General features: G+C 36.8%; 1 protein-coding gene across 3 annotated transcripts in view; it reads left to right on the top strand.

The window, feature by feature from the left end:
- The window catches only part of srbd1 (S1 RNA binding domain 1), a 53,156-nt gene that overhangs the window by 23,762 nt on the left and 15,567 nt on the right, over positions 1 to 13,827 (top strand). For all 3 annotated transcript variants that reach the window (XM_089116949.1, XM_039672603.2, XM_039672602.2), the window contains exon 15: positions 3,667 to 3,749. In XM_089116949.1, coding sequence (XP_088973075.1) covers positions 3,667 to 3,749 — 83 coding nt within the window. The remainder of the gene's footprint in view (positions 1 to 3,666; positions 3,750 to 13,827) is intronic.

Below are 13,827 nucleotides of genomic sequence, written 5' to 3'. Positions count from 1 at the left end.
CTTATGTACATGAAAGTTAAAACTTCACTGGCAGGATATGTCTTGTTTTTCGTACTAGCGTGCTAACACTGAATGAAAGCTGTCCCTCTGAATGATGGGATTGTATATTCTCCAGTTCCAAGTCTCCCGTCAAAGGCAACCGCCTTACCTGTCAGTCCAAGTCAGCTCCCACTCAACCAGACCTTTACGTGCCATTTCAGTCAACCTTGTCTCCTTAGTCTGAAACTGCCTCCCTGTCTCCTTTAGGCCACATTCATTTTTCGATACATGGACTTCAGAAGATGAAACAATAGTTTTTCACAGTCTATCAAACCATCTAGAACCATCTGTTTCTGTGAAACAGAACTTTCTGTAAAAAGGTTTGCCTGTGTTTAGACCACACAAGCACCCTCTACTCTTACAAAAATAAAAAAGCAAGGCGAAAAGTTGGGAAATCACTCAAATGTTCTCAAAAACAGGATCTGAGAATTATACCAGACTTCCTCTATAAAAGCAGTAAATCAGGATGGGATTAATCATACATTTTTCTCTGGTCAAATGCAAGCGCAAACTAGGGAGCTATATTTATCGCTTTTATGAGAGGCGTAAGAAATTGGACCGTCCTATGTGGGATATATGTCAATGTGTGCAGTGTTTTGTGTTTTACGCATTAAACACAATTCTACATTACTAGCACAAATAATGTGTGTGTGTGTGTATATATATATATATATATATAATATTTATTACAAAATAATTCTGATGATTTCTGCTTACTTTCTAAATTTCATGGTTCTTCAAAAATATTAAGCAGCATAACTATTTTCAAGATTGATAGTAACAAGGAAGGTTTATTTCCCTCGCCCTTACTCTCTCATTGGCAGTAGGTCGTGGCCAATGTCATTTCCAGTCAAAACACATTTCACACTGCACGACAGACAGGTCCAGATATTTGGCATGCTGCATTGCTCACAGACATAAAATATTCCAGTGACGCATTGGTGCTTCTCTAAGTTTGCGTCTTTGATAGCACACACTGCTCGATTGTCACTCACGTGAATGATCACTGATTTGCTTCCGCTTTCAAGAATTCATCTGCGATTTTCACAAAACTCTCTGCAAGTGAAAATCTAAAATCATGCAGTGTATCCTATGCATTATTGAGCACCAAATCAGCATATTAATGATTGCTAAAGGATAATGCAACCATGTAACTTCCTTCTTCTTCAGCCCTGTTCGCACCGCCAGCAACTGTCACTGTATGTGGCTAGCTACAGTATAGTCTCTGTAATGTGAAGGTGTGTGGGCTTTTATCTTTAGAAAATGCAAAAGAAATATATATAATATATATAAGAATATAATAAAAATAGCATTCTGCTGTTGTAGTGTTGTGTCAGTGATATAAACTACAGCAGTGCTCAATGCATTAAATTATTAACCAGATTAACGTTCGATCAATCAACGAATTCAACTCGCTCATACTGTCAAAAATTAATAAAACTATATTTTCAATTTGACACAATCCATTATCTTGTCCTTAATAATCCACACAATGCAGGGGAAAAACTGCAATATGAACTACAGCAGTGCTAAACTGCTCACTGCATCATCTAGTTAACAACATAAACAATCCATGTTTGAATCCAACTCACTAAGACTAAATTTATTTTACATGCATCATTTTATTATGTCCATGTATGTGGTTAGTCAAACTTTGAAATTGCTCCAGAACTGTCGTACCTGCACTTAAGACTCCACTGACAGTCTTCAATCCTATTGGTTGTTGCTTGTGAAATTTGCATATTTAAAATTTTTGAGCTTTTGTCGTGTGACTTGCTTTAATATACTTCCTTGTGAACATCTTGCACTTCTTGTGTCACAATTGAGTAATTGTTGGCATTTATATGTTAATGAATTTGTGTTTTTTGATTGATTTCTCATTATATGACTCTTCCTGACCTACTCTGTCATGCCTGCAGTAGAGAAAGGGGTTCATATCTTGATTGAGGACAATTGTTTTGTTTCCAGAGGTGATTGGCTTTCTATAAAGATCAAGGTTTATGTGCTTGTTGAAGTAGGTGACTGTTAAAGGAGGTTTTGAGGTGGCTTGCTGGAGCGTGATCGCCAAGTCTCACTCGCTGCGTCTCCACATTGAACTCTGTGGGAAATTGCTGCCTGGAATAATATTTGGAAAAGGATGGAGTTTCAGCTCAGGCCTTGTACAGCGCACACAAAAGCACTTCTCTCCACTCTCTGACTCCGTAATGTGGAGGTTGTGCTTGGGCAGAAAACCACGCAATGTCTCACATTCTGTCTTGTGTTTTCTGTCTGAGTCGGTCGCTCTCTCTTTCTTTCTCGCCCTCTGATTCTCGCACACATGGTTGAGTAAAGATGAAAATCTTACTTTCATTTGCTGACCTTCAGCAAGACTTGATAAAGCTAATGGAACAAGTGTGCCAAACTGCTTATGTTCCTTTCATTTTATAATATTTTGTTTGGCAGGTCACATTTCCTAGGATAAGTTAGATTCTAGTTTTTCTGAAATGAGTTTTTATTTGTCTTTAATTGAATTCTTATTTGACCTGACCTCTCTTAGTTGGCCCATGTCATTGCCTGTGTTTGACAATTTACTAGGAAAGGGGGATTCCTCCTAATCTCTAACCGTTTCTCCTAATCTTCTCCATATTGCTTTAAAATATAGCATTCTGGGCAGAATTCAAATGGGTCTGATGTGATTTGTGGTCTGCGTCGACTCACTCATATGATCCGCTCTGTTCTGTCAGGTCTTTGGACCGGAGCAAACTGTGTGCGCTCTACTGCGGTTCGCATGACACTAACATGAAACCAGATATCATTCGCCATTTCATCCCGATGGAAAGCATATTTACACTGTCTCAATTGTTCCCTATCCCTTGTATAGCACACTATGTGCAATATACCATGTAGAAAATAATAAATGTGTGAACAAGTGACCTGATTTTAGCCACAGCTTCAGTATCTATTTATAATGTAGTGTGCGGAACGCTTCAGATTCTAGAGAGCATTTGATTGGATAGAAAATCTGAAGAGTTGCTGAAGTGCAAGTGATGTCATCAAAATCATTGGTATTGGCGGAAGTAAGAGTATGCTTATATCTTCAAAATTAAATTTTTGTAATAAAAGGAAGGCTAACATATTCATACTAAAAGCCCAAAAAAAAACTATGATTCTGTTGGTTTAAGATAAAAAAAAATGCATCTTGATAACTGAATATAATTGACAACATCCTCAACAATAATGGATAAAAGTTCAAATTCGTATATTCATTTCTGATAGCATCTATTTGCATAATCATTTGTGATTGGCCTTCCTTTATCACATCTAGTTAACCATATATGGTCTCATTTAAACTGCAAGCACAGTTGTGTGTTGCAAGCCCTGATATTTCAGTAAATGCAAATCTTGTTTATTAATATAATCTGTGAAGTAATTAGTGCAGTATGTTCCACACAGGCCTTTGCATGATTTAAATACTCTAATTGGCATAGATGTATGCTTATGTGAGCTTAATTTGTTCATAATTGAGTCTGTGGGTTTATTAAAGTGTAAATATTGCTGTTCTCTTGAGGCATTCATTATTATATTTGAGCATTAGCTGCACATAATGGTGAGATCATTTTCTTCCTGTATTCTTTTCTTTGTCCTCAGTGTCTATTGGGAGGCGTGTTCAGGACCCTTTAGCAGAGCTTATTAAAATTGACCCCAAACATATTGGTATTGGCACCTACCAGGTGAGTCACATATCCTCTTCAAAAGCATGCTTTATAGTAAGATAATGGATTGTTAGTTCACCATTTAAATGTTTTTATTGCAGTAATGTTTATTGTGACTTTATTAAACGCACCGTCAACAGCTGAGTGTCCTTTCACATAATACTGTGTACATGATGTTGTACCTGGCTCTCTGCTCTTGATGCAGTCAAATGTTCGAAGTGATTGTAGGCGCATTCCCAACTTTCTAAGCCAGGCTCTGATTTTTAGTTTTGAGTAATAGCAGTTTTAAACAGAAGTCAGCTGGACTAGTGAGCTAATCCTGTCTCTGACTGTTTGCTTTTGCAGTCTCATATTATGAGTAATCCATTTTTCTCATGAAATTAATTCTACTATGATTCCCAGTAGCATCATTTGTTGACTCAAGGCTGGGCCTGATTTGAGTTTTTTTTTTTTTCTTCTTCTTCTTTTCACTCTTACTTTTCATCTTTCGTTTTTTCACTAGCTGTCCTGCATACTTGATTTCTCTCTCCTGCCCTCTGCTGCTCTTTTTTAACTCAAGATATTTTACTCTGCAGAACATCTTGTTGCTCTAACAGTTTCCACAAAAATATTAAGTGTCACAACTGATTTCATCATTGATATAATTAAGACATGTTTCTTGATCAGCAAATCAGGATATTAGAATGATTTTTGAAGGATCATATGACTAAGGACTGGAGTAATGATGCTGAATTTCAGCGTTGCCATCACAGGAATAAATAACATTTTAAAATAAATAAAAATAAAACCCTTATTTTTCACTGCAACCTTCTTTCAGCCATTTCCCAAATAATGAGAGGAAAGAACATCAAATGATCAATATCATGCATGCACTTCTCACTGCCAAAAAACATGCACATGCTGATGCTCAAAGGTTTAAGTTAGCAGAGGATCAGGGTCACTTCACCTTGCCCCTTGCACAGTGTGAGTGTTGTCTAGTGTGCATCACAGCGACCCCCTGCACGTCTGTCAGCACTTAGCGTTTATTTACCCTGCCACATAATCCGAGCAACACAAGATGCCTCTCCACCACACTGACATGCTGAGTGATAAGAGAGAGTGCGTGAGTATGTGTGTGTGTGTGAGAGAGAGTTTACTGTATGTATATCTGCGTTGAGAAGACAAATACACTGGGCCATGGACAGTGATCTTATTTCGTATCTAAAGTAGAGCCGTAAGCACTATAAGCATTGACAGGAGTTATTATATACACGCTTCCCTCAATCATGGATATGAGGTTATAATCTCACATGTTTTGAGAGCTATTTTACTGTGCCAGGAAAAATTGTTTTAAATTGTTTAGTGGGTGTCTCAGTTTAGAATTCAAATAAAAAATACTTTAAAAATAAAAGTTTTTACTTAAATAAAATGTTGAAGTTCATTTATTTGTCTTTTAGCACTTAAATTAATGGTTTTGCTGATATAAAATTTCTAATGTGCTACAAATGGTGATACAGTTTGAAAAATGTGTATTTATTTTAGGAATATTTATTAGTGTATTTATAAATATATATTTAGTTGACTGAAAAGGCTTTTTAATATAAACATACGGGAAATGAGCATGTACGATTAAATATCTAATAATGTACAGTATTTAAAACATAGACCAATACAGAAAAAAAACCTAACAAACATGGACAGATATATTGTGCATTCCCACATGAAATGTAAAATGCTAAAAGAGAAGTAATACTGTGAAATGTGTGGGAACTTTTACTGTTAAATTGAAGTTGCTCACTTAAAGATTTCACCTTCACATTACTTGTGATTGCACATCGCCCTCTTTTGTTGCTTGTATTTCCATGACATGCCATTTAGTCAAAGTGGGTGGGACCTCTAGAGTTTAGCTTTATATAGTTAACTGTCAATCACTGAGACATAGGTGGAGTGTGTTCAGGCTTCCCAACTACTTAAAGGTCCCAGAGGGCACATTTTACCATTTTACCCAGCTGTGAGAGAAAACATCATACAAACCCCCAGATATTAAGGAAACTGTCACTCTCCTTGGTGCACTTTCCTCTGTTTCTCAAGTCCAAACATTTAAACCAGCAATAAACCATTTTTATTATTGTATTATATCAGTGTTTATCAAAACTGTTTTTCAGGTCGCCTGCAGGAATATGCATATGTTAGGTTGTACTTTAATTTTTAATTATAAGTTACATTTGAATGTTTGTTCACACAGGGACCAGTCTGTTGGTTACATAGATATAGTAAATACTCTTCTTTTTACACTGTTTATTGCATGTTCAGAACAGAAATAAGCAATCTATTGGTTAAAAAAATATTTTGATTGTTTAGAATCAGGTTTAGGTTGTGTAAAGAAAAAGCACCAGTGATGTCACTCCAGCCTTCTCTTTTTAATGAGCCTGCTGAGACTGTTCCCTCAGGGTAAAACGGAAGAGAGTGAATGAAGGTGTAAGTATTGACTGACAGGAAGCTGATTGACGATGATTGATAGCTGAGTCCAATTTCGCGTGGGAAAAAGGAAAAGTTATGCGCTCTGCTAAACACATGTACTCATTCTGATCATGTCTGATCTAGCTTTAATTTTTCCATCTTTTAACTATATGACTTTTCCCTCTGCTGAGAAAGTCAACAATTATCTTTATCTTTCTCGTCTTATGGCTGTTCACACTCGTAGCAAAGAAAACCTTTGAAAGAAAAGTAAAATAAGTGTGTTTTTCTCATGACTTTAGTGGGTGAGTCCAGTATTGCAGTGTGTGTGGGTGTAGCTCATGTTCAGTTTGACAGGTGTTTACTGACTCAAGACCTGGTCTTCAGGCTTCACCTGAGGTAAAGGAAAAATGGTGCAGAGTGTAGGTGAGAAAAGTGTCAGAATTAGTCGTTAAAGTGTCAGCCCACTGCCAGGAAACTGCATCATCTTATTTGCTGCCAAAACGCTTTTTCAATTCATGCACAATGTTTTTAGTGGAGCAAAGCAAGTTTTAAATAATTCTTATGTAGTTCACAAGGTTGTGCCAACCCGGAATCATCAGGGAATTGAAAATATATACAGTATATTTTTTTACTTCCTGGAAAAGTCATGGAATATTCTGTAGTGATCTAGTAATGCTCTACTATAAAATATTTAGTTGGCCAGATATGAATTTTAATCTGTCAAATCACTTCCAACATTGATCTGATTGATTCCTTAGCAAACCAGTCTGAATCGTAATGAAAACACCTATTCAGTAATAAAAAATGACTGGAAATATCCTGAAAAAGTCAAGAAAATAATCAATGGTGAATATACACTACAGTTCAAAAGTTTGGGATCCGTTTATTATTTTAAAGAAATGAATACTTTTTTCGGGATGCATTCAATTGATTAAATGTGACATTGAAGACATTTATAATGTACAAAATAGTTTCAAATAAATTCTGTTCTTTTTCTATTCATCAACAAATCTTGAAATATAATAAGCAGCACAACTGTTGAAAGGTTTCTTGAGCAGCAAATCAGGACATTAAAATGATTTCTGGAGGATCATGTGACATTGAAGCCTGGAGTAGTGATGCTGAAATTCAGCTTTGCCATCACAGGAATAAATTAAATATTACATGTATAAAATGTTTTAAAATGGAAACGGTTATTGTAAGTTGTAATTATATTTTGTAGTATTAAGTATTTTTGTTCAAATAAAGGCACCCCTGGTAAGCATAAGATACTTCTTTCAAAATTTTACTGACCCCCAAACCTTTAATGGGAATATATATTTTTCTACAAGTGCTTCAATGAATCTGTCAATTATGTAGACTGATTTATCTCTGAACGATTTGTTAGTTAATTGGATTGAATCACAAGGGTTTAAAAACAGTTATTCCATTTTCAAAATGACTCTAAAGATCATGATAACGTCCAAAACATACGGTTTTTCTATTAGTGCCTTATGAATCTGTCAAGCTGGCTCGGACAGAATCAAAAAATAATTATTTCAAATGACTGGACAGATGAAAATTCATTGGGCAAAAAAAGTGGGAACATATATGTGATCTTCGGCTCTTTTAAAAATATCTTCAATTTCTACCTCTTGTGTAAAGATGATTTAACAGCTCTGTCAGTCTTTGTCGTCCCTAACACTGCTGTCAGTATGTCTTCAACTGTTTTCAGATGCCTTGTTTGAGGCTTTTGTGTTTTGCTGAAAACGTAGGTCTCTGGTTACGCATGAGGCAGAGCTTTGGGAGGTATGTTAAGGAATATCCTCAGTCAAACATCTTTGTGTGTTCAGCTCTCTGGGAAGTGTGTTTTCAGAGCCTGCATCTGGTTAGATCTACATTGGGTCATGAGGGTGGGGAAAGAAGAGAAGAACTGATTGACATCTCAGAGTGGCAGCATTTCATAAAAAAGAAAAAAAAAGAAAAAGCTGTTAACTGGGTTCAGTGTGGACAGACATACTTTGTTCTTGCGCTGGGGCCTATCCAAACCAAACAGGACCTCGCACCTGAATTTAATCCAGCGGTTTGTGTGAGGAGCCAGTTTGTTTTTGTGCGAACGTGTGTGCATGGCTTGGGTCGAAAACCTCGTCGTGGTTCTGCTAGGCTTGGTGAGGCAATGTAAGTGCGTATTTGTGTTACCACTGGCCCGTCCCCTCCTCTATACCTGGCGTGTTGGGGTCTGAGATATGTGTCTGTTCAAACAGGGCAGGTTTAAAAACTATGTAAACTCCCAACACTTTTCTTCACCTATTCCCCAATGCTTTAATTGAGTTTTGGTTGTTTTGTCTTCAAGGTTAACACAGCGCTAAGCCATGTCAAAGCTCAGCTGTCAGCCACTCTTCCTACCGTGAATGAAGACCAGAGAGTGCGGCTTGTGCGCGTTTGAAGACAGATGGAAAGCTTAATATCGGCTCTAGGCGAGCGTGGTCTTTCTCAGGCCCTCCTGGAAGATGTTGGTTTGATTCTTAACGTATGCTCTACCAGATGCAGCTCAGTGCGTCTCAGTTTTGCACTAATTGAAATGGTTATGTAGTCTTCGATATATATCCAGTAGGATTGACAGGGGATTGGAGAGATGATGTGGGCGAAAGCCGAAGCCTTTTTCAACGGCTACTACTGGAAGGATTTGAAGTGTCCAGGCTGATTTTTCACATCTGACCACAACAATCTCAGCTTATATTTACTTTTGTGATCAGCTTTGTTCAATTTGTCCACAGGCTTGATATGTTTTTAAAGCCTTAAATGCTCACAAAAAAGAGAAATACATATCTGTATGGCTTTCTTTCTTCAGCAAAACACAAATTATGATGTTTTGAAGAATGTTGATAACCAAACAGTTTTGGTGAAACATGTACTTCCATTGTTTGGACAAGATATCTTCTTTTATGAATGCTCTACTATATGCAGCTCAGCGTGTCTCAGTTTTACACTTACTAATTGAAATGGTTATGTAGTCTTTGATATATCCAGTAGGATTGACAGAAAATTGGAGAGATGATGTGAGTGAAAGCTGAAGCCTTTTTCAACAACAACTACTGGAAATAGACTAGGCTAATATTTTGAATATGTCGACAACCACCTCAGCTTATATTTAATTTAGGCTTTGAAGGCACAACAATCACTGTGTACAAACAGTCTAAAAGTGTTAATTCACCCAAAAATTATTTCATTATTTGCTGACCTGCATGTCATTCCAAATTTTCTTTCTTTCCGGACATTCTTCTGCAGAACACGAAAATATTCTGAAAAATGTTGGTAACCAAACCATTTTGATGCCCATTGACTTCCTTTAAATTATGGACTCAAAAAAGAAGAGAAAATTAATATCTCAAAATATTGTCTTTTATGTTCTACATAAGAAAGTCATACAGGTTTGAGAAGACATGAGGGCATAGAAATGATTTTTGTGTTATCCCTTTAATTCGCTCCCTCCAGTGCCTGACGGCCCGACAGTTGATACGGATCATCATGCTGTTCATTTGACTTTTTCTCCCAGTATGTGAGTGCTAATATCACAGTGGTGACGTCCCACCTCGTGCATTAGTGTACCCGAGCACATAACTTCATGGAACATCCTTTAAAAATAGATCTAGGGGGGGCTTGATGATTGATGGCTTTCTAATGAGTGCGCATTCCATCAGCAGATCTCAAAACTGCCCAGAGGCGACACTTTTTGGGTGTCTTTCTCTCTCAGGCTGCTCAAGGACTGTGAGAATTTTCGCTTCATCCGCGCTCAAGGCGCTTTATACAGCCGACTGGCTGCCAAATACTCAAAAGCTAACCTTAGGGTTTGGGAGCAGCTACATGGGAACCTGTCCACACACTTCTCAGGTTGCATCCGGCTATTATGCGGCAGTAGGTTTTGTAGAAGTTATTTGTTGTTCTTTGTGAGAAGTATCTTGAGCGTGCACTGATTTATTGATTATCAGCAAACGGTTTGTGATTTTTAGCATTATAATATGTTTGCGTGCATCAGTGATGTTAAGTCTGATGAGTTACTGTTTTGACATCACCATAACGTGGAATGTTACGTGGAACGTTTCATCACATTCCATTACGTTCCATCACGTGGAAAAATGCATTAAACTGTTTGCAAACTTGTGTGAGTCTGAGGAAATGAGGATCATTAAGGAATGATTGGACTGCTTTTGAATATCTCAGCTTCTGCCTTCAGGCTCTTGTGTTTATTGTTTAGATTTCACGTTTCAATTCAACACAGGCCTTCCAATACAGCATTTTCACACCTCTCTAGGGTTACAAAGTAAAAATTTTGACAGACTTTTACAGCCGATAGTGTTCTCCCACATAAAGGCTGTTTTTGTGCAATAAATGTTTTGGCTGTCTGATATTACAGTTGTTTTTCCAACTTTTGTGCATCCCTGACTAGATTTAGGAGGTAATATTAAAATAAAATCTTTTTTTTTTTTTTTTTGCAATAAACCGCACTAACCACTAGAGGCAATTGAGTGCATGACATGTGAGAGCTTTAAGACGGATCTGTCATTTTTCACACTAACACTTGCTCCCAGGGGATGTTTAGTGCTCAAGATCTCAATGCCGCTACTGTTTAAAACCATTACCATTGACGTTTATTGAAAGATTAAGAAAATGCACAACCTGGCTGGTGTGTAATTATAACAAGGTATTGCAATATAAAGATATTGAGTGGTGTGATTTCTTTTTTTTAGACTGTGATGAATGATTTTATGTCTTTGCTTGGATAAGACCACTCCATTGAAAATGGCCTGACAGTATTTATCACACAGACATCCTTGTTCCAGTGGCAGTCATTCGGATCTCGTCAGGTCAAAACACGCATTCTTCTCTTTGCTTTAACCCGCACAGCTCACCCACTCCACTACCTAGCAGTCAATCAATATCTCTTTCAACCTTAACCCACTTAGATGTTACCATTGTGCTGGTGTAATCCATGTCTATTTATCTTCACTCAGTTGTATCTAATACGATACTATTCCATCACTCTGTTTGACATTGAAGGACTAAGCATCAAAACCTCATCACCATTGCTTTGCAAGAAAACATGGACCCTTGTTTAAGATGTATAGTACCTTACCTTTATAAGAGATACCCTGCTTTGCAGGAGTACAATTAATTTGTTATTTTAATGGTATTCATTTTATTATTTTATTCACGCTTTATCTTTATACTTTTTATTTTTATTTAAACTTTTAGTTTTTAATTATGTTACCTGTTAATACAATTTTTTAGAATCAGCCCACAAAATTCGTTCTGCCATCAAAGAGGAGGAAAGTGTTCTTATCTCATAGTATATCTTATTGCTTATACCTTATACCTTTATTTTATACCTCTTATTGCTTATCTTACACTTTTTTTCAGAGTGCCTTGGTGCCTGCTCTCAACGGACATGTGTTTTGTGGACAAACAGGCAGATCTGCTAATAAGTTTACAAGATCAGATTTCTCTCTGCAACAACATTTGTTTTGAGGGTGATTTTTCTTTGTGTCTGTGTGTGTGTGTGTGTGTGTGTGTGTGTTGAACATCTGCTTCTCAGAACTCTTTGACATTCTCATTGTTTTCTTAGCCACATTTTCCCATTCTGAATGTACTGTATTTTCTTACATTGGATAAGTTCTTCAGCTGGCACATTGGGTTGCTTTGTGTTTAATGTGAAACATGATTACCATGAAAGGATTCAAACAGTCAGTCTTTACTAATTAGTGTCCACCATATATTATGTATGTAGATATATGAACCAAAGAAAATTATATCTTTAATGTCATCCTCTAAACGTTTATAATACCACCCCTAAATTGGTCTGTTGATGAAGCTAGTTCGTTTATAATATGTCAGAGAATGCTTAAAGCAAAAGATATTAAGATAAAAAGATAAGTATCCCGAGCCACAGCATCTTAGACTCATCTTTTACTTTTTCCTCAGTGTTTGTGCAATTTCAAACACTAACACTCTCTGAAAGTAAACCACTGTGTCCAAATATGAGGGAAATATATCGTCTATGTCTTTGTTTATTATTTCTGCCTGTTCTTGTGTTAGTGTGTGGCTGTGGGTAGGTTGAATATGCGTATTGAGTTAGTTTTAAAGGCTTGTGGGATTCTTAGATTCACACAAACACTATAACACAATAGCGCATGCAAAACAACTTGAAACTATTAGCACTACTCTCAGTGTAAATTTACACATGAAAAAGTACACAGAACTGGCAATACAAGTCGTACACTCCCAAACCACCACAAACTATCATTGTTATTTTAAATGTTGGGTTTTTCCATAATTAAAAAGAAAATGAGAGAATACAGTATTTTGAGCTCTTCATGTTTTTCATCACTCTTTTAAAATGATGAAAGGTGATTGGGCAGGTGATTCAAGTCACATGCTCAACAATTCATCAAAAGAGCTTTGAATCTATTTAGATTGTAGATGGAATTGAAGTTAATGAGCTTTTTCAGTAGTTTAACTACATTTGTGTTTTCCAGTGTGTTGAACTCAAAAGAAAAGGTTTAAAGAGGCATACATGTACAGTATGAAGTTTAAATTTAGCTTTTTTTTTACCTACAGTATATGATGTAGTTTTATATTGAATGACTAGGCAGTTTAGCCCTCTTAAATTCAGCATAAAATGAAAAATCTGCATGTTTCACTTTTTAAAATTAAAAAAAAGTTTATTCAGACTTAGTCTGCTTAAGCTCGCATTCAGCCGATTTGCCTCCATCCTGCAACAAACGCTCTACATTTTTTTTTTTCGATTATCCGTTTCACTCTGATGCCCATCACAATAGTGTCGCTACTTCGGTTTCATCACAACTTTCAATTTCAGTGAAATTGTCCAGTTTTCCCCCAAGCCACCATGGTCGACTTTAACTAGTACATGCATATCTCATTCTAAGTAGGGAAGGTGTTCATAGTAATGAGTTCTCCCAAATGAAGGTCTAAAGCACTGGTATAACTTCTTCCTTATGACGAATATGAGTCCCAATGCAAGACAGACAAAGGCTTGTCAGAATTCCCTGCTTGCTCCTAATTTTGGTCAGTTTTGGATTTGGCCTTGCGGTTTTCTTTGCTTTGAATTCCATCTCCATTTTAGAAAACCGCCTCCAAAGTGTGAAAAGTTCGGCTGGATTAACTTTATCAATTCCCTGCACTTAATGGAAAACCCCTGTGAGAGGACTTTGAAGTGTCACAGATGCTTTCCAATGAAAACAGCCTCAGACCTTCTCTCCGTGTCTCTTGAGGCAAAGCGATCCACTGGCTGCCTTTTTATTCAGCCTTCTCTCTTTTCCTCTCATACCAGCATGAACACCGCAAAGTATTTAAGGTTACCGTTTGATTGCCAGTGACACAACATTGGCCTTGTGAAATGGCTTGTTTTTGAAAAGTGACTGAGACAGCATGATTTGTTGCTGAGATATCTAATAGATGTAGACTTTCTTGACATTTCAGAAGACGCAGAGTAAAAAGTTTGAATTAGTTTCAAAGTAACCATAGCGATTTAATGAGCTCTGGATATACATCAAAATTGCGATTTGATTCAATTCAGCATACTAGAAAAAAACATCCTTCAAGGTGTTTGACTTTAATTTCAGAGGCCAGGTCAAATACAGAGCCCTTCCTTCTCCTTTCT

The sequence above is a fragment of the Pimephales promelas genome, chromosome 11 (assembly GCF_988280905.1).
Source record: "Pimephales promelas chromosome 11, fPimPro1.hap1.1, whole genome shotgun sequence".
Taxonomy (NCBI): Eukaryota; Metazoa; Chordata; class Actinopteri; order Cypriniformes; family Leuciscidae; genus Pimephales; species Pimephales promelas.
Note: the sequence above shows the minus strand (reverse complement) of the source record. Positions and strands in the feature narration are given on the sequence as shown.